Here is a 22,376-nt window from a genome sequence, read left to right as displayed (position 1 = left end):
AGAGGCTCAGCAACAGGTTTGTCAGATTATTTTTTAAATTCATTCATGGGATGTGGACATCGCCCACTGGGCCAGCATTTATTGCCCATCCCTAATTGCCCTCGAGAAGGTGGTGGTGAACTGCCTTCTTGAACTGCTGCAGTCCATGTGGTAGCTGCACCCACAGTGCTGTTAGGGAGTCCCAGGATTTTGACCCAGCGACAGTAAAAGAATCTGGAAGAAGAACAGGTATTAAATTGAATAAAAGACACTGTACTTGTAGGTTTTTGCAATTATATTTTAATTTGGGATTTGTAAAGTGAGAATTGGTACCTTAAGCCATGAGGTGCACTTTACATCCATTAGGAGGTTGTGTTAACATTAAATTTTTAACACCAAGAACTTTGCACGTCTAAAATGATCTCAAACAATGCTCAACACTCCCATCAACCTCAACACCAAACTTCCTCGCACCACCGCCCACCCCCCTGCAACAGACTAACCTCCTTCCACGTAATTGCTTCCAAATTCAGACCTTCTCTTTTGGCCTCGAAAGCAAATTACCAGACTGACCTCCCCACCATAGTCTCAAGGGTGAAACTCACTCCAAGATATAAGACGGCAAAGGTCCTTTGAGAGATAAAAGATAAACCGCATCACAAAACATCACTGACAAGACTTGAGTGTAAGACACTAGCTCCACACTCCTTGGGAGGGCGGCGGGGGGGGGAGGTGGTGGTGAGTGGAATGTCATGATCACTACAATACCAGATTGGCCATGTTTTATCATTTCCAGCGCTAGCTCACCAAAGCAGGGCTTGTTAAATTAGGGACGCTTTTTCTACAACCAACTTGCATCCACCTGCCTAGAGAAGGCCGTCACTGCGACTCATGGCAGCCGTTAGTAAAAACAAATTAGCGTCGCCCGTTATCGATTCGGTTGCGACTGAAGCAAGCACCTCAACGTTTCCTGTCTGACACAGGCTCCAGTTAATTTCACAAATCAAAAATCCCAGTTCAAACATTTTGAGTTGTTGTTCTGCAGCTATGACCTGTCAGAGCTCTACTGGGCTCTTCCTTGCTGTTGGAGCAGTATCCGGCAACCTGAGGAAATCTGCCCTGAGATACTCAGATTCCACGCAACTGTTCATGGAGGAGAAGGCATTATATTTTAGGAAAACATACAATTGAAAGAAAAAGACGATATTTAATTAAAAATTTGTATTCAGTCCCCTGCTGGGACTAAATCCAACTCCATTCCCCTCTCTCAATTTTATCCCTTCCTTTCCGAACCTGCTGCCTTGTGCTAGGATACTGCTCCACCGACAGAATTGCTCTTGGAGCTTGCTCAAGTAGTCACTCTTCTCATGTCAGGCCAGACAGTGAGGCTATTCGTCCCTGGGGAGTACCACAATCGAGCCCAATCCTATTCTCAATGCCCGCAGAAGGGAATTTTCCAGTACAGTCGCCAGACACCAGTCAAAAACAGGAACTCTGCCTATCACCTCCCCTCCCACACTTGCCTCACTCAGGAAGGCAGTGGACATTTTGCTGAATTGTATCAACTTAGCAGAGACCAGGATGGTTAAACCTGGGACCTCTTGCTCTGTCTAATTTGGCACTATACTGGACTGCACCATTATCTAACAGCCCATCAAGACAGCTCAATCACTTAATTTTTACAAGAAAGAACTCTCAACACTGCATTATCAGACTCAATCAGCAACAGCTGAAAATGAAAATACACAAAACTCCTGCTGGACTATTTAACTAACAGCTACCACTAAATGCCATTTACCAATCTGAGCTAATATCTGCTTGGGCTCAGGTCCAAACCTAATACAAAGCCATGACAACAGTTAACCCTGTCCTACACAGCACTACTTATCCAGTTAGAGTGCACTAAGCCAGACTGCAGGAGGCTGTGAGCTGACAAAACTGCTTTTCATAACTCAAAACACCACAATAGACTTACGTACCCAGGTAAAGGCTACCAAGAATCTAAAAGATGATGGGCAGCTGTCACTGGAGTTTACAGTGCAGCTGAGAGTTCAGATGATGTTACTCATTAGTAGTACTGGTGTGTAGGCATTTGAACCCTTAATTAAAACCATGAGCCTTCTTTTAAATTCTTGAGGTATCTCTTGAGAGTTTGTACTTGACACCAACCCAATCGCTGCATCACCAACCACTGACTGTCACAACGGGACTCCCGAAGGTTCATATGATTTTATATCACATGACAGAAAGGCAGCACTTTACTGGAAAAGCAAAGTGTGGATTTTCCCTCATGCAAATTGTGGGGAAGTTTGAGTGAAATCGATTGCATCACATTTTACCAGGGTGTGCACAGTCAAAGAGTATGAGGAATATTGTAATGGGAAGTGCCTCTGGGCTTGGAGTCTGTTGGAGTCCTTAATCTTTTCAGTCAGAAAAGGTAAGTCTGCTTTTTGCTAACTGATTCTATAGGCACTCCTGGCCTGTTAGAGCGAGGAGACGATTCACATCACCGAGGACTTCCGGTTCAGCCCTAAATTTTGGTTTGGGTCAATGTGACATTCGATCCTTCCCACCTCTTTCTGGCTTTAAAGATGGAGGTGAGGGGAAAGAGGATTTTTCTTCTCAAAGAGAAAAAGAACATTGCGTAGTTAGGAAAGCATCATCACTGTGGGATAGCCTTAAGGATCCCCCGTAGAACCCGGTAACTCATCAGTGGTTGGTTTTCTTTTGGGGGGAAGCAGGGTCCACGGTCTGTAACATAGGCATAGGGGAAACGAAGCACCCAGAGTCCATCCGGTGGTACAGGTATTTCCTGCTTCTCGGGGTAAAAGACGGGGCAGGGTGGGGGTCCAGGCTGAACCTGCAAGGTAAAGAGAAATTTATTCTTACACAAAAAAACACTATGTTCTTACACTTGCAAATTAAAGAACACATTGCAAATGTTTCATAGAATGGGGATTCTCTAGACCGACTGCAACAATGAACGTAAGGTGCTACCCACAGCTGAGTGGGCAAACACCCTTGCTTCTGGCTCAGAAAGGGGTGGGTTTCAAATCCCTCTGTAGAGGCTTGAGCACACAATTCAGGCTGACACTCCCACTCCAGTACCAAGGGAGTTCCAGTGCCGCACTAGTGGGGGCGCAGTTTTTTTGGACGAGGCAATAAACACGGGACCCCTGTCTGCCCTCTCAGGTGGACGCGAAAAGCTTTGTGCAACAGAGGAGGTGGCCATTTGACCCATCATGCCTGTGCCTGTTCCCCACTCTCCTGCAAACCTTTTTCTTTTCAAGTGCATCAAGTACGTATATCCAGCTCCCTTGTGAGCGGTGGTATTGAATCTACCTCCAATGCCCTTTCAGGCAGCCCATTCCAGGTCTCGGGGCAAGGGAGGAGGAGGAGGGGGGGCCTCAGCTTTTCTAAGTGAAATCTCAATCACATTCCATAGGACATTTCCTTTCCTCCAAGCTTATTTTTCTTCATCCAAGTCAGCCACCACCCTCTGCCCATCACAAAAATGTGCTTTAATTCAAAAATGTTTCCTTAGACACCACCAACATTATATATCTTGTCGAAGCCTCCTCAACCCCCTGCAAGCTTTCACTCTGATGCCACCATTATGACCAGCATTCATCCTTCAGCCAATTTGCACACAGCAAGGTCCCACAACCGGCAATGAGATAAATGACCAGACAATCTGTTTCAGTATTGTTGCTTGGATAAATAATGGACCAGGACACCGTCAAAACTCCCCAACTCCCCTTTGAATAATGCTGTGGGATCTTTTAGCCACCTGAGAGGGCAGGTGGGCCCTTTGGATCAAATATCTCATCCAAAAGACAGCACCTCTGAGTGCAGATCTCCCTCAGTACTGCACTGGAGCATCAGCCCAGGTTATGGGCTCAAGTCTTAGGAGTGGGCCTGGAATGCATGGCTCTCTGACTCAGAGGCGAGAGTGCTACCACTGAGCCACGGCTGACCCCATAGCTCAGTGACAACCCTCTCCTCTCTGAGTTAGAGGAGAAGAAACAGAGGACTGAGTCTCTAAAATATTAAATTCTAAAGAGGTGGTAATTCTAAGCAAACCTGGTTTACACTATAAAAGATATAGCGAATGAACAAAGAAAGGAAACGCTTCCTTAAATAGGAAACTGTCTAATTCAGATAAGTTTTTTCCACAGACAACTTTATAGGGGGTACAAATAGGAATATAAGAAATATGATCAGGAGTAGGCCATTCGGCCCCTCAAGTCTGCTCTGCCACTCAACTAGATCATCTACCTCAATGCCATTTCCCACACTATCCGCATATTCCTTGACACCTTTTAATATCTAGAAATCTATCGATCTTTGTCTTGAACATTCAATGATGGAACTTCCACCCCCCTCCTGGGTAGAGAATTCCAAAGAGTCACCACACTCTCAGTGAAGAAATTCCTCCTCATCTCACCCCAAATGGCCTACCTCTTATTCTGAGAAAGCACCCCCCCACCCCTACTACCCCAAGCCAGCAGGGATGTCCTTCCTGCATTTACCCTGTTGGGCACTGTAAGAATTTTATATGCTTCAAATAATATTAATTTAGGGTTCCATTACATATGTGGTTCACTTAATCAGCTGCAGATTATTTCACCATAAACATGTTGCAACAACTTCACAACTGTTAATCCCTTCTGGCAGAAGAATTAACAATTATACACACAGCTCTAATTTCTACTGACTTGTTATAATATTAAAACCCTTGCTGTGATTTTAAAGTAACTCTGGCCATTACTTCCAAACATTTTACAAATTTCACTCATCCATATTTCTTCATAATGTACCTCAAATGCATTTTACATGTCTTACGAATATTTTATGATGATCCCGATGGGGAAATCTTAAAATCAAAATTTACTGAACAGCCCCCAAATGTAGAAATTACAAACAAGATTCTACTTTTTGTAACATTTACCTTAACATGAATCAGACCAGTGCAAAGTAAACATGAATTAACAGGCAAATAATACTTCAAACGAAAGAGGTAAATTTCACTTTAAATAGTCGATACAACAAAGATATGTCTTACACACCCACAAGAACCCGCATTACTCGTTGCAGACATGTGGCACCACATACAGTTCTAAAGTTCTCGAACTCGGCCGCCAGTACGTAGGATCGCTCACCTTCCCAGTCAAATGATTCGGCCCTCGAGTTATGTTCGCTGGCAGCCACATTCTATCAGAGGTCTCCGGAGATTGTCATCCCCTGAACAACACACTGCTGCAAAACCTCCTGAGCTAGGTTCACAACAGTTTTGATGGCTCAAGGTTCCCCAGAAGCTCCTTTATCCAACCCCTTTAATAAACCCCGTTAAGTGGTCTGGTTGGCTCTGGCAAAACTCAGCAGCAGTAAAATTGTCCAGTTCACAATTCCTGCTCTAACTCGATCTTCGGCTTTCTGCCCTGTTCAACTGTATTACACACACACACTTGTAAATGTGCCTTCTCTGTTCTCTCCTCTGCTGCAGCTTTCCTGTGTGTTTGGTCACATAACTATTAGTCTCAATTTCCTTCCTGTTGGTACTGCTTCAAGGTCAAGGGCCGCCAGGTCACATGGACCAGTATTTCTTATCCAAGAAAATTACAATTGATCCCTTTACAACTCTTTAAAGTCCTTTCCAAACATTTTTAAAAATAATTAAAGAATCCATAGCCCTTTTAAATAAATAACAAATTTTTCTTGCTATACTGTTTCGGGGTCACAGGTCATCACAATATGTTATTAAAAATCTAATGCAGTACATACACAACCTGTTGTTATCACAATTTTTGGTCATGCTTTTGTGCTAACACAAACATTGGAAATTGCTATTTTAATATTTCCATTCAATTATGTCATGTCAACTGTCACAATGCAGTTGTAATCTCTGGCCACTAGTTGCCTCTGCAGCGTGACTCAAATTTCTCTACCAATTCTAACACCATATGCATTTAAAAACAATTATATTCATCAACTTACTGTTGGCAGTTTGATAGTGCCTTAACCATGTCACTTAAGTCAATATCCTAATATTATGCTAATATATTTCTTGTGGCGCTCTAAAACATCAACTCAAATTGTTCCCTCGTTACTTGTAGCAGATGTGCTACCCCAACTGCTTTACAGTTGTATGTCACTCAAACTCCTCTCTACAGGCAAAACACAGGCTTGGAAGAGCACATCTGATAACAACTGCTGGGTGTATTTTGCAGCTCAAATGCACATAAATATGCAAACTTTACACACTCACATGATTGCTTTTTTGAAACCCTAGCAACTAATGATGACAATGTCTGAAATTTATTGTTACTTATCAGAAGCAATATAAATTTATCAAGGACACAAAGGCAACCAGTCTCTGCACTGACAACTGGTCTTGTGTAAAAACTGAATGGAACTGAAACAAGCATAGATTTAAATAGATCAGGAGTGGTTTAAATTGATCTAACCCTTAACATTAAATTATAAACAAATCAAGTTCCATTTTCATGACTCATTAGCTCATCCCAAGCTCGTCAATTGAATTTCCACTTTCAAATCGCTCTTTGTTTTTATTACTGTCTAGGTTACAGGTTGAGATTGCTGTCTTGACAAGCCTGCAGGACACAAATATTTTTGGAGCTGGAATCTTACCTGTGGCATGAGTACGATCTGTAACGGGGCGTCAGGAGCCACAATAAACAGCCTTGTGAGCTGGGCGTAGTGCGGCTTAAGGCCCCGGCCTTGGGACGGAGACAGGATGTACAAGGGCATGTCAGAGGAGAGGGCTTTGATGGCAGACTCTTTTGGCCCACTCCCCATTACCTTCATGATCTTTTCTGGCCCTGAGCACATGAACCTGCGACCCCGCGAATCCTCATATTCAAAACCAACGAACGCCCGCGCAATGTCATCCCGCCGCCTCCCTCGGCCGATCACGGTGCCAGCCCGTTTGGTCGGCACGGATTTGTTGGGGGCGGGCCAGGAATTACTGTCCATGTCCACTTCGTCCTCAGATCTGGTCTTGATAACTATGTCCCAAGGCATCAGGTAGTTAGTCCCGGGAATGAAGCCACTCTGGTCCAGGCCCCTGTGAAAGTTGTAAGCTTTAGAAGGCCCCAGTTTGACAAAGGACCAACTAGAAAATTTAGGCAAAAGTCCCTTAGGGCAGCTGGAATTTAACATGCCAGGTAGATATTCCACTGTTGACACCTGTCGATCCACAAGACTGGGCCTCTTTTCTGGTTTAGCTTCCCCTCCCTGGCCGTGGGCGTCAGGATTGTCTCCCCCTGCATGGGGGTCAGGTGGAAATGTACCCAGGCTGTCTGTGGACTGTCCAAGACTGAGTGCCAGACTAAGACTGGTGCTCTCTCCCTGGGTCTGGGCCTCTTTTTCTTTCATTTTCTCTCCTTCGCCCTCTTGCGGGGGTAGTGATGATACAATTGAATCGTTCTTGGCCGGAGCCGGGTCAGGAGTGCTCGGTTGGAAGACGGGAAAATAGAAGTGCTCAAGCTTCCCACAGCATTTCTCCTCTTGAAGCTACAAAGATATAATAAAACGGAAAGTCAGATGACATAATTTACATTGTTCCCACATCAAGTATTGGAGTACATTCCACAGAGCTTTCACCCAAATCTCTGTTGACTGTATCCTAATTCGCACCATGTCTTGTCCACCAATCACTCTTCCCTCTGCTTGCTGATCTACATTGGTTCCTTTTCTGGCAATGCCTCAATTTCAAATTCTCATCCTTGTTTTCGAATCCCTCCACGGCCTCGTCCCTTCCCATTTCTGTGACCCCCCCTCTAACCCTGCAGCTCTCAAAGATATCTGCTCCACCAATTCTGGCCTCTCGTGCATCACCAATTTTCATTGCTCCATCATTGGCAGCTGTGTTGTCAGCTGACTAGGCTCCATGCTCTGGAATTCCCTCCCTAAACCTCTCCACCTCTCTCCTCCTTTAATATATTCCTTAACAGCTACCTCTTTGACCAAGCTTTTGCCCCCATATCTCTTTATCTGGCTCGAACAAGGTTTGTTCAATAACAGCCTTATGGCGTGTCTTGGGATGTTTCAATGTGTTAAAGATGCTACATAACTGCAAATTGTAGTTGATAGAATGATAATTTAGAAAAATATTAAGATTGCACAGTGTAGATTCAGCAGGATAATGTCAGGGACATGAAACAATAGTTAAGAGAGACTTGAGATACTGGGATGTTTGTGCCAGAGCAGAGAAAGCAAAAAGATCTGAAAAATTATCTTCTTCACCCCAGAAAGCACTGAGAGAAATATTTCTAAAGTGAAGAATGTAAATTAACATTTTCTCTAAAGCTAAATGTTCTGTGTGACTCATATAGGATACGTTTTTGGGCAAAATTCTTGCATTTATATGGCACCCTATATCTCTCGGCAAAGTGCTTCATGTTGAGATATTCGTATTATGCAAGTGAATAAATGTGACAACCAATGCAAACACAGACAACGAGATGATAGTGGTTAAGAACTTAAGAAATAGGAGCAAGAATAGGCCACATGGCCTCTCGAACCCCCTTTGCCATTGAACAAGATCACTCCTGACCCTTGACCTCAACTTCACTTTCACGCTCGATCCCCAGTGTTAATTGTATATTAATTGTATTCAGGTAGTGGGCATTAACTGTGGATGGTTATGTGGTTGTAAAGCATACCTTCTGTAAATAAAAGCTTATAAGTGTGAAAAGATTAGGCTCCAGTTCTATCCTTCACTGCCTGGCTATCTTCAACAGAAACCCATATGCCTTTATTCCCTTAGTGCAAAACAACCCATCAATCTCATTCTTGAATATACTCGACAGCTGACAACCACCGGTTTTTAGGGTAGAAAATTGCAAAGATTTACAAAGCATAGAATAAAGAAATTTATTTTCTCACTCCAAAATGGCATCCTGAAACTATGTCCCCAGCTTGGGGAAAACAGCCTCTCGGTATCTAACCTAACTTCTCTCAGAATCTTATATGTTTTAATATTTACATGATTGTCATTACAATTACAAGATTGCCACAAGATCTTTAACGTTCACCTAAGCTCCCTGAACAGGAAGAAGGGGCCTTGCCATAAGATCTGCTCTGAAGATCAGCAGCTTGGACAATGCAGTATTATCATTACTGTATGCAAGTGTCAGCCAGGATCGAGGTGTTATCCTTGGTGCAGTGGTAGTCAACTTGTCTGCTGCTGAGTCAGAAGGTTGGGGGTTAAAGTTGCGCTCCAGGACCTGAGCACATAATCCAGTCTGATATTTTATTGCAGTACTGAGGGAGTGCTGCACTGTCAGGAATGCCATCTTTCAAAAGAGACACTACATCAAAGACCCGCCTGTGCACTCAGGTGGACGTAAAAGACTGACATTATTCAAAGAGGAGTCCTCCTCAGTGACCTGGCCAACATTCATCCCTCAATCAACACCCCTAGAAAACGAATTACCTGACCATGAATTTGTTGCTGTTTGTGGGACTTTGCTGTGCATGAACGAATAACAAAAAAACTGGCTGTGGCGTTTCCTACATTAAAAATACTTCCTACTTCAAAAGTACTTTGTTGGCTATAAAACGTGTTGGAATGTCCTGAGGTTGTGAAAGGTCATCATACAAATGCAAGACTCTTACTTTTCTGTGCCCATTCTATAGCAAGCACACACCAAGCATGATGCGCAGCTCAAAAAGAGCAGCCCCACTCCCAGGCATCTACTTCCATCACCAGCCACCAAAATTTTTCCCCATTTATTTCCATCGCTACAACTGGGAAGAAATTGATGGAGAAAGAAGTTGCACTGACACAGTAATTGCAAAGATATTTGCCTCTTTGTCCATATTTAGGTCTACCTGTAACATGCAGGAATGCCTGCCATACCTGATAGAAATCGTAATTGCCTGACTTGATGTCAAAAGGATCGTCTCGAGGGGCTTGCCTGCGGCCACAGTTGCAGGAGCTGGTGGAGCGAGCGCGGCTGTTGTGATACAACACAGGTGGATTCCTGTCAGGTTCTGGTTTTTCTCCTGCAAAAAAAGAGACAGACGCACAGACACACAAAAAAAAGTGTATTCAAGTATCATTAGATATTTCATTATTGGTACACCTCAATCCACGGTCAGTAAAGGGAAGAGACATACATCCAGGCTCGGTTAATGATGACATGTTGCTTGTACTAACATTGCACCACACCAAGTCAAAATGTCTCAAAATGCTTTAAAGACAATTAATTACTTTTGAGGAGCAACAATTATAATGTAAGCAAATGCAAATTGCGTTCAGTGTAAGCAACATCCCAGACATTGCAATGAGAAGTTACTAGAACTGGGAATCAGGGCCTTCAGTTATGTGGAGAGACTGTAGAAACTGGGTTGTTCTCCTTAGGAAAGGCTAAGGGAAGATTTAATAGAGGTGTTCAAAATCATGAAGGTTGAAATAAGGAGAAACTGTTTCCCATGGCAGCAGGGTCGATATCTTGAGAACACTGATTTAAGGCTAAAGAACAAGGGGAGGCATGAATAAATTCTTCTCTTCAAACACAGCAAGGTGTTGTGACCTGGAATGTGCTGTCTGAAAGGGCAGTGGAAGCAGATTCAACAGTACTCAAAGAGGAATTGGATAAATACTTGAAGGAAAATAATTTACAGGACTAGCTATGTGGAGTGTAAATTAATTGGATTGCCCTTCCAAAGAAGTAGCACAGGCACAATGGACTGATTGGCCTCCTTCTGTGCTGCATCACTTTAGGATTTTCTGATATGGATGACTGGTAATCTGTTTTGTTTGGGCTAATATTGTTTGATTAATAGATTTAGACTAGGACTGGACTAAGCCTCGGTTCTTTAAATAGTTCCCTAAATTTGATCATCGCCCCTGTGAAGAGCCTTGGGACTTTTTGCAATGTCAAAGGCAATATATAAATGCAAGTTCTTGTTAATGCTCTCTTGAACCACTGGGAACAGGAAATGGGGGTTTTGGTTCAAAGACCCATTTAAAGGACATTTCTGAACGAGTTCCATGCTGGACAGCCAACCCACAACATTGGTGCATCATCGGCCCCTGGACAATGAGAGGATTTCTCCTGGTCTCTCACCAACAGGATAACAATAGCAAAATGTTTATGGAGGGAGGGAATAAAACAAATTGTCAGCAGAGAGCCAACACTGTTCTGATGAAAGTTCATTGACCTGAAACGTTAACTCTGTTGCTCTCTCCACAGATGCTGCCTGACTGGCTGAGTGCATCCAAATATTTTTGTTTTTATTTCAATTTTCAGCAATATTTTACTATTTCACACCTACGTGAGCGGTTTTCAAATAAATATGCCAGTGTTATTCTGCCATCAGCTAATACGTGGGGCAGGTAAGTGGTCCAGAGGGACTATCATCTTTCCTTCAAGGGAACGCCTATGGATCTTAATCCTCATCTCCCCGTGACTAAGAGTAGAGATGCACTTATGCAGGGAATCACTGTCTAGACCATGATGCAAGATGTTAGCACTGCAACACGTTGCTCCATAGTTCTGCCCTCCCATATACCTCAAAGCTCATTAAAGACATTTTTCAGAAAAATACCTGGTGTAAAGGAAGCAGGCGAGAGTTTCTGGGACTTCCCCTTTGTGGGACGGGTGATCTCCTGGGTCTCAGCCTCTCTAAGGTCCTAGTCCTGCTGCCAATTTGATATAGCTCTGGTGCTTCTTCTTATTCCTGTACTGTTCATTTGTCTTCAACTTCTATTGTCAATCCCTATGCTCAGTCTTCTGTAGCTCAGATTTAATGACTAGATGAGCGTTCAGCTTCTGCCCTCCCAGTCAACCGGAAGTTTGCAAGATTTCCTCGATTCTGGAAATTGGTCTCCCTTGTATGGATGATGAGATATCAACACCTTCTACTCTATAATTAATGTTAATAATAACGCATACATGACTTGGCTGACTCCTGGCACCATATAAATGTTAACAACATTAGGAACACTATGTTTAATTGCTTAAATATTGTATATTACTGCTGCATTTTTCTGTGGAATACTGCCAAACTTGCATTTATGCCCATCCCTAAATGTTGCGACAAGCAAGGCCAGTCGGAAGGTTTTAAGACCCAACCACATGCGTGATATTGGAGCAACATCTGGGGTGGACAGGTGGGGGGGAAGGAGATAGTGAAACAGTTGGGTATTAAGAACAAAATGGTAGTTTTTATGCTCATTTTCTTTCATGGTATGAGCCCACAAATAACCAGAGTTACTGAATTCAATTTTACTCCTTGCAATTTATTCACTGCTAATCCAGTGCCAGAACCACTACACTACTGAACTCTTACTGTAGAAATTAAAAATAAAGTGGAGTTTTCCTATTTCAATAGTTTACTAAGCTTTATTAAACATATAGGGCTTAACACACCACACCCAACAATGCACATAGCATATTACACTTTAATAATGGTGCGGTACATTGTTATCCATCTCTCTGTTGCTGATATTGAAAGTCAAGATTCTTGCTGATGTAGGCTGTCTTATCCATATAGCTATTGAAAACTGAAGCCAACCTATGTCAATTATAGAGCTGTTTCACTTCAATGAGAATTTCTAAATTCTCAGCACAAAGTTGACTCAATGCACAGATATAGGCATTTGACAAAAGGTCCTTACCACTGCTCCCACTAATCCCAACTACAATAAAAATACAGACTCATAGTTTGCTCTTGTGTGAAAACTTCCTTTGACTATAATAAAATAATAAGTCAATATATCTCGAACACTCCTGTGTATAAACATTGCAGTGCAATGCCAGGCTCTATCACTTTGCCACAACTGGGTGGGTTGTTTGCATTCATGAGCAATTTACTAACTTCTCTCCACCTACCAAGATGAAAGCCTCTAATTTATGACTCACCTGGTTTAGGCAGTAGATGAAATTTGTGAACACAGTGTTGATCCGTTAAGCTCCTCTCTTCACACAACTGGTGCCCGTTACTCCAGAACTTGTAGCAATCTTCATGCAGCTGCATGGCGTACTTCTGGAAGGCTGGCCCACGGGCATGCTGGCTGTAGACACGTAGGGCCTGTGCCAATTGGTTCTTGTGGACAGTTGTGGTGTAATGGTGAGGCAGATTGGACTGATAGGCACTGTGAGCCAGAGGCAGGGCCTTTTGGCAACGGTTTTCTGAAAACTTATTATCTGCGTCCAAAAATCCTTCCAGACCTTTCAGCTGACCATGTATCTTGGAGGAAAGATCCCCGGCAAGAAATCCAAGGTCTTCATCCTTCCCACTTATCATCACATCATAGAGTTTTGAGGCCACTGTCAGCCAATTTTTATAGGCTGGAAGTTCAAAGTGTGACGGCTGTGGATTCCTCCCTACACTATCCTCAAATCCCTTTTTGGTCAAAACCAGCTCCACATGTTGCCACAGAAACTCTTTCATGGTGCAGTCCACCAGCTGGCCACTGGAACTGTTGACGCTGCTTTCCAGTATGAAGGACGGCTGGCGGACGTGTCTCATCATCTGATAGCGCCGTGACCCAGGCAGAGGGAGGGACTCGTGCTCCCTGATGGCACAGGTGTTTTTCAGTTGCCCGATCAGCATACTGATTGGGTCGTCCGCCTGCCCAGCCAGCACGTAAACAAATGCCTGGTTAGCAGGGACAGTGAACAAACAGTTAATACTCTGGTTTGTCAGTACCCTGCTCTTCCTGAAAATCCTGTAGATCTGATCCTCCAGGGCATGCTGCAGCCTCCTTTTAGGGGAATGCTTCTTGGGCTTATCCAGAATTGAGGGGTCGAGACACTTGGGCTCGACCTTCAACGCCCCATTCAGCTGGAAAATAAAGAGGAGTCTCGGCGGGCAAGGCCTACAGTTCAATCTCCACTCCTTCCCTACCAGGCAATCCTTAATCGCGTTCTTCAGGTAGGGCAGCACCTTTTGCCGGAGGGTGTCCAGGGCTCTGAAGAGACGGTCGTAGGTGATATCGAAGGAGCAGGTGGGGTGGACCAGCAGGAGGATGTGGGAGACCGAGAAGAGGTACAGCAGATGGATGCAGTGGAGCTTCTCCTCCCCTTTCCAGAACTCGTGGGCTTCGGCGTGGGAAACATCATCGGCCAAGGCCCTGCAGGCCTGCAGCAGCTGCTGGTTGTCGCAGACGGCAGTGAGGAGCAGGTAGAGGACTTTGCTGTCCTGGTTGTAGTAACACTGCAGCAAGTTGTTGTTGCCCTGCTGATGGCCGGCGGCCAGCCCCGGGTACAAAGGGAAGACCGGCTTGTCGCACAGGGTGTTGATGATGGCGTGTTTCTGCGCGCTCAGCTCCGAGGTCTTGCCGAAAATCCCCACCACGCACACCTCCTCGTCCTTCCAGGCCGCCTCCTCCCCGTCCGAGGCCAACGCGGCCCTCAGCGCCCCGGCCGCCGCCATCTTCTTGCTCGCCGTCCCGCCCTCAACCCCGTCCGGCGGAGGAACCGCTGCGCCCACGGCCGTTCCGGGCAGGGAGTCCCGCCGTTCATCTCATCCGGCCGGAAACAAACAGCGAATGACAAACGCCCCCCCGCCCCCTACGTCTGCTTCTTAGAAATTGCAGAGTAAAAAGTTAGATCGTCTCTTCCCTTCCCATCTTCTCCTACCTTGAGCCCCTCTGTAATAACTGTGCTTCCAGGTCCCCCAGCACCAAGATGCAAACTCCTATTGCCAGCTGACACATCTTTAACATGAAAAATGTTGAAAAATGTTAAAATGTTAAAAATTTAACTGCTTTTGCCAGCTGACACATTTTTAACATTTTTAAAAAAAAAAGATGACAGGAGGCAGACCTGGCAAAGTCAATCACTGGGCATGAAATTACTCACAATAACCAGTTTAAAACGTCACTATCGCTGATCATAAGTCTTACTCTTAACATTTCCCCCAATGTTAACAGCTCTGTTGAAAGGCAACTGTTTAAAAAATAAAAGTGCCCTGCACATTGTCACCCAAAAATTAAAATCCGCCGAAAGTAACATCCACTTAGTCCCATTTCCCCTGTTCCCTACAATTTTTGCGGAGGGTCGTTAAGCCAGAAACAATGGTCGAAGCAAAATCCACATTTATCCAGAAAAGGCAAGTGGACAAATAAGTTTCCCCCCCCACCCCCACAAAATTCCAGCGCTAGCGTTACTGGCTGGGGGATGGGGGAACAAGTTACAATTAGAGAGAAAATAGGGCAGCTAAAATGTCACATCGTTGTTGAATGATGGTTGAAAAGCTGGCTGATTACCATATTTATAATAGACTCTAGGAACATGAATTATTCATTTGCAAAGGCTGTTCAAGGCTGTGTAGCAAAGTGGAGCTCCTTTAGAACGAACACTTAATTAACATATTGCATAATTTCGCATCAACTATCATTATTTGGTTTAGAAAACCATTAGAAACACATCGTACAAACCTTTACAAATATTCTCTAGGAAACTAATTGACGATTCTCCAGGGAGGAAGAGCAAAAAAATGGATGTTAGTATGCATTTTTTTTTGTTGCTTCTCTCCCCTTACCCTGTTCTGGTGAGATTTGTTCTTACTGGGTATGATCCTGTGGTCACACTGCGATTTCACCTTTGGCCGTTCTTCGGTGTGCGTTTGGACTGTTTTGTTTTAAAAAAAGAGTGAGGGATATCCCAAGTGTCAGCAAAGTCAACAGATTACTATTTGTCTGCAACCAGACACTTTGCACATTGTGAGCAAAATAATAAAATCGATATTTGTTAATGTCCAAGCATATTATTTTCGTTGTTATATATTGACAACATCCTAGAACCATAGAATGTGAGGCCATTCTGCCCATTTTGCCTGTGCCGACTCTTTAAAGGACCTACTAGTTAGTCCCACTGTCCCATCCCTCCATAGGATCATCTACGTGATGATGTGAACAATGTTGAGCAGGGGCAGGTGAGAATTCAAACACTTACATGGCCCTAAATAGCTGGCACTTTTAACCCCCGTGATTTATGGTTTTCAAACAAATTTTGGAGGAGGTTTTACAATGGGATTACTTCAAAAGGAAACATAATGTGAAGCCACAACCTCTACCACCTAGATGGACAAGGGCAGCAGATGCATGGGAAACACCACCACCTTCAAGTTCCCTTCCAAGCCACTCATCACCCTGACTTGGAACTATATAAACATTTCTTCATTGTTGCTGGGTCAAAATCCTGGAAGTGCCTCCCAAACAGCACTGTGGGTGTATCTACACCACATGGACGACAGCGGTGCAAGAAAGTGGCACATCACCACTTTCTGAAGGGCAATCAGGGATCGGCAATAAACGCTAGTCTAGCCAGTGATGTCCACATCCCATGAATAACTATAAAAGAAATTCAAGGGCCTTAGCTCATCCAGAGTTAGTGGTTTGTCCAGACTGTCCTGCATACTTTGTCTAAGACCTCTGTGATTGAGGAGAGGGAGGGACTGGGAGTCCGTGCTGTCTGTGAGCTTCACGTCATACAACCCAGAACAAAAGGATTTGCTGATCCTCAAAGTATCAGACTGCGATGACTTTACCAAGTCACCTTCTTCCTTCAGGCTGTTGATCACAGAGCTCTCTCTGTGTACCTTTTGGAGGAAGAAACACAAGTATGTCGCATCCTGTTCCACAAAGTGGACTCTGGACCAGAAGATTATCTTGGAGGCCTCCAAGGCAAAGAGTGAGTCTTGTTGACTCTTCACTCTTGGAGATCCTCCTTGACATCAATGCCCCATCAACTGAAGCCGGAGCAGATTCTACACACTTTTCTGTAGCTGGGATGTTTCCCTCTGCTTTCTGATCATTTCTGAGGGTGAAGAACCTTTGGATGTTCATCTTGATTGCTTCCCACCAGAGCATTGGGGACTCAGAGCAGTTTCACAGTTCTCCAACTTTTGTAATCTTTTTTGAGTTCCTTGATGTTTTCTGGGGTCAGCAATCTCACGTTCAGTTTCCATGTCCCCCTGTCAACCCTCTGGTCTTCCTGTAAGTGACAGTTGGCTAGTAGGTGGCAGTGGTCAGAGAAGCAGACCGATTTGATGTTGGTGGATCTGACTGAACACGCGGGACACAAACAGGAAGTCTATCCTGGCACAGAGAGATCCGTCTGACCACGAACAGGTGCATCTACGCTGCGTTCCATCTCCAGACTGGCTGAAGACATCATGCAACTTGGCATCTGTTACCGTTTCCATCAGGAGTCTGGACGTGGCGTCCAGTTTGCTCTCATCCCTGCCGGGTCTCCCAGCCGTAATGATGCAGTTGAAGTCACCACGCAGGACAACCAGCCTGGACATCACGAGCTGCAGTGGGAGATGCTGAAGGACAGCCAGCCGCTCCTGCTTTGAGCTGGGGCATACACGGTAATTAACCGGAGCAGAGCGTTCTTGTATAATATGTCTGCTATGAGGGGGAATGCTACGGAGATGGTGAAGTTGCCTCCCCGCAGCAGAATACCCAGGCCGGAGGAACATGAGTCGTTTCCTCCCGACCGGATCGATGGCCCATGGGACCACCATTGCCTGTAGGAGCTGAGGTGCGATATCCCACACTCCTGCAGAAACAGGTCAGCTTTAACCTTGACCAGGAAAACTGAGGTTGAATCACATCGCATATTTGATTTGACGTTAAGCACGTGAATGGAAGTGATCGTTGTACCCATTTTAAAGTATTTTGTCGCTTACCAGATCCATTGTCTTTGATAGTTCCAGTCCTTGGGTCTGCTCCTGAATACATATAGTGTTCACAAATTGTCTCATTTGTGATGGATAGAGAAAATCGTCCCTGTCCACCCGGTTAGAATTGTTTCGCTTGGGTGACTATGGGGGGGGGGTTCATGCAAGGAGCGAGGTTTGGACTGCTCCCTGTTGGAGAAGTCTTTCCCGTCCGTTTCCCATTCAGGGCATTACTGCTCCCACTTCCTGGGGTGGGGTGCGCTTGCCTCTTCACTGTCTCCAATATTTTGGAACTCTAGACCTTTGCTGCTTCTTCTGCAGATGCCGCCCTTGTCCTTCCTCATCTGAAGAGCAGCAATCCCTGTCACCTTTGTCAGATGGGTGTTGCCTCTTGTCGCTGGTCTGGGAACTAGCTTGGTCGCTTCTTATTTTTGATCGTCTTCACCAGCTGCCACCCCGCTGGCCATCTCTCTGCTGGTTCCTCCTCCATTGATTCAGTTCACTTGAGTGGGAGGTTTGGCACAGTGCTGAAGTTTGGCAGTGTGCTGCCTCATTCTTTTCCTTCCTCTTGTCCCCATGTATCCTTCTTTGTCCCATTCTGCTAGCTGGAGGGCTTGGTGGGTGGAGGGTTGCAGGTCTCTTTGGTGGTAGTCGCACTCATCGTTCTGTCTGCATGCCCCTTCCTGGCTTTTGCCACCTGTGCATAATTGAGGCATCATTTTGGGTAGGTTGCAGCATTTTGTAGGTGACCTTCTTTCTTGCAGATGTTGGCACTGCAGTTGGCTGCCACATGGTCAGATTTACCGCAGGAATGACAAACTTTGGGCTGCCTGGCATAGACAAGGTAGCCCTGGCTTCCACTGATAGTGAAGCTGGAGGCAGGACGGAGGATTGCTCCCTTACCAGCCACCTTTAAGAGTCACCTTGACCTGCAATTGCTGGTCTAAATCACAAAGACATCCTTGGCCTTGGTGCAGTTCCCAACCTTGATGATGTACCTGGTGCAGAAGGCAAGCGCATCCAGGACAGGAAAATGGGGATTGTAGAGATGCACAGTCATTACCCTTTCCACTGCGACAGCAAAGTAAACAATGGTTCTGCTGTGAGGATTCACAACTGTGGCAGGTTTCTCTTCTCCTCAAACACTTTGAGGAATTTCATGCATGATGCAACATTTAAGAGTTCACTACATTTTTTTTGCAAAAATATACTTTATTCATAAAATATCTGAAAGAACATTACAAAACACTTCAAAATGGCCATCACAAAAAGTACAATCATATTCAAGTTTTCCACATAGATCATGTCGCACACTGAGGTGCTTCAATACAATCAAGGAACATTACAGACATTTCAACATGGTCATGACAGACAGTGCAATGGTATTTAATTTGCCTGCATAGATCACATTGCACTCTGAGGTGCTTCAATACAATTGTGCTACATGAAATATTCACTGCGCACATTCAATATGAGTCATACAGCCCAAGAGGTCTCTATAATTCCCAGCCCCTCAGTACGCTATGGCTGAAAGGTCTTAGACAGTGACCTTTCCCCATTGCACCTTTGCAGCGGCTGTCCCAAGCTTTACTGCATCCCTCAGCATGTAGTCCTGGACCTTGGAATGTGCCAGTCTGCAACACTCAGTCAGGGACAACTCTTTGCACTGGAAGACCAACAAGTTTCGGGCAGATCAAAGAGTGTCTTTCACCGAGTTGATGATCCTCCAGCTGCAGTTGATGTTTGTCTCGGTGTGTGTCCCTGGGAACAGCCCGTAGAGCACAGAGTCCTGTGTCACAGAACTGCTCAGGACAAACCTCGACAAAAGCCACTGCATCTCTCTCCAGACCTTCTTTGCAAAGGCACATTCCACAAGGAGGTGAGCAACAGTCTCTTCCACATCACAGCCACCTTGAGGGCAACGTGCAGAGTGGCTGAGACTCCTGTCATGTAGGAAGGATCTGACAGGGAGGGCCTTTCACACCACCAGCCAAGCTACATCTTGGTAGTTGTTGGAAAGTTCTGGCAATGAGGCATTCTGCCAAATGACTTTGATACTCTGCTCGGGGAACCATCCAACAAGATCCACCATCTCCTTTTCCCTCAGGGCCTCTAGGATGTTATGTGCAGACCACTGCTTGATGGACTTGTGGTCAAAGGTGTTTCTCTGCATAAATTTTTCCATGAGGGACAGGTGGTACTACTACTTGGAGCATTCCGCAGCAGTGTGGCCGGACCCATTCTTTGCAACAGGTAGAACCTTCGCACGTAGTGACACGTGGTGTTTGCGTACCGAGGGTCTACACACAGCTTGATGCAGCCACACACAAAGGTGGCCATCATGATGAGGGCGATGTTGGGCATGTTTTTTTTCCCCTTTATCTAGAGGCTTGTTCATCGCATCCCTGCAAACACGATCCATTTTCGACCTCCAGATAAAGTGAAAGATGGCTCAGGTGATCGCCACCGAGCAGGAGTGAGGATTGGGCCAGACCTCACACCTGATGACCAGGATCTTATCCGCAATGGTGAGGGAGCGTCGCTCCCACATGCCCAATTTTCTTTTCACCATGGCCACTTGCTCCTTCCAGTTTCCAACACATAGGTCTGGAGTCATATGTAAGCCAGTCTATGTAAGGATGGCAGATTTTCTTCACTAAAGGACATTAATTGATGATATTTTTATGGTCACTGTTACTGAGCCTTCAATTACAAATTTTATTAATTGAATTTAAATTTCACCAGCTGCCATGGTGGGATTTGAATGCACATCGCCAGAGTGTTAACTTGGGCCTTTGGATTACTGGTCCAGTCACTATGTCACCATCTCCCCCAAAGCAAGAACAATGTAGCTTTGTTCAATTCCACGAGCCCAGAACAAAAATTGAAGACAAGGCAGTTGTATTGAAATTAGTGGAAAAGGGTTCCTTCTTTCAATCAGGTAACCGACAGGAAAGCAGTGCTTTTGTGTTCATATTCTCCAGTCATCTGTCTTTAGTCAGGGGTTCAGAGAAGAAAACATTTAACTAACTGGTGACAACATTGTGGTTTCCTTTTCAGACACGTGATAAGATCTTTAGCTCTGCATTTGATCAAGAAAGGAATTACGGTACAAGACTTTATTGGCTGTTAATTAAATAAAAACATACAAAGCATATGTAATGCACTGGAATAATATAGCCAAGACTTAAAATGCTTGATGCTGAAATAGGTGTATCAAAGGCATCCTGCGGGATAATGGCTACCCTGATCAGAACATTTTGCGCTGTATATTACACAAACTCATGAGCGGGCCTGAAAAACGCCCAGCCTACCTCAGATTACCCTGGAAGGGCAAGGTATCTCAAAAATTTTAGCAACAGGTGAAGCTAGCTGTTTCACACTGCTATTATACAGTTGCAACAACAAGCGGTATTTGGTACTAACAAGATGCTGCCGTCAAGCCAGAAAGATGTTTTGCCTATTACACAAATGAGTAATGTGATATATGAATTTCAGTGCCAGTATGATGCTAGGTATGTAGGCCGTTGTTACAAAAGTATAATAATGTTCATAATATTATTCTAGTTTATTGTCAAGTAGGTTTATCGGTGTGAGTGCAGATGGTATATCTGTGTGATTTAATTACACTTGGAGTCAGGGAGACTACAAGCTTGAAATTATCAAAAGAAGTTAGGTGTAGTGTAGAAATGTACTTGAAATGCTAGTGAGTAAACATGGATGTTGTCTTAGCATATAAAGTGTAAAGGAAATTTGTATTAGTGGACTCACTACTTCTGAAGTCAGTGCACGCTTCTCGTAATAAATACAAATTGTAAAACTGTTGTGATAGTGTGACCAAGTTTCCCTTGTGGATTTGGTCCACCTGGCACACATCATCTGCCGCATCATAACGGCCATACATCCCAAAGACTGGCAGATTGTATCAAATAGCATGTCCCAGCCACTGTTCCCAACAGGCAAGTACAAACTGTACTCAACCAGCCCGTGCTCGCAAAACTCAAAACAGTGTCCAACATTTGATTTGATTCTGCAATTGGACATTTACTAAATAATCCTCAGTGTGCTAAAAATTACGCTGACAACCTATTTAAGATTTAGGATGCAGTGTGGTGCATATGTGTGTACTGGAAGCTACATATCTTAATAGACAGTGCCCCGTTGTTTGCAGATAGAAAGAACATGTACACACATTGCACCTGTTTCAGCTAAACAAAATAAGTGACAGCCATTTGCTGACTCAGTCCTAAGGGCAATGCCTTAACCAAGCAGGGTCAAGCTGCCTGCTTTAAATTTCAAACAATGCTCAGCCATTAACTGTCAGTCACCAACACTGGTCCATTCTCCATGACAATGTCTCTAACAGAGTCACTTTGTCAACTAATCATCACTCTCTTCACTTACAGTATAAATTGTTGTTTTCCCCATATATTGGTATTCCTATGAAGTGTCCTGATGTGTGCAAGGTGAAAAGCTTAGACATGTATTTTTTCAGCAATACTCTATCTTTATTGATGCCCACAAGCTCCATGCCCATATGCTACTATATAGACAAATGTGCAAGTTTTAGAAAAAATGGTTTTGCAGACATCTTTGACTAAGTCTTTCTCAAGGATTTTTTGTTCAAAATGCCCCATTATATAATTTTTAAAAGGTACAGGACTTTGGTTTGACTGTCTCGCTTGCTCTTCTCCCTGTGTAGCATCTACAGAGTAATTTCCATGTGGGTC

The 22,376-nt window shown here is 44.4% G+C and overlaps 1 protein-coding gene across 1 annotated transcript; it reads right to left on the bottom strand.

Moving 5' to 3' along the window:
* Nucleotides 1-262: 262 nt before the first annotated feature.
* Nucleotides 263-14,437, bottom strand: smg8 (SMG8 nonsense mediated mRNA decay factor). The gene is made up of 4 exons (XM_078548208.1): nucleotides 12,876-14,437; nucleotides 9,866-10,011; nucleotides 6,631-7,515; nucleotides 263-2,839 (listed from the first exon to the last, which is right to left on the bottom strand). Exons 1-4 carry the CDS (start codon nucleotides 14,389-14,391, stop codon nucleotides 2,642-2,644), a joined length of 2,745 nt encoding a protein of 914 aa, XP_078404334.1. The 5' UTR covers nucleotides 14,392-14,437; the 3' UTR covers nucleotides 263-2,641.
* Between the last annotated feature and the right edge of the window lie 7,939 nt (nucleotides 14,438-22,376).

This window comes from Cetorhinus maximus, chromosome 9 (genome assembly GCF_964194155.1).
Source record: "Cetorhinus maximus chromosome 9, sCetMax3.hap1.1, whole genome shotgun sequence".
NCBI lineage: Eukaryota > Metazoa > Chordata > Chondrichthyes > Lamniformes > Cetorhinidae > Cetorhinus > Cetorhinus maximus.
Note: the sequence above shows the minus strand (reverse complement) of the source record. Positions and strands in the feature narration are given on the sequence as shown.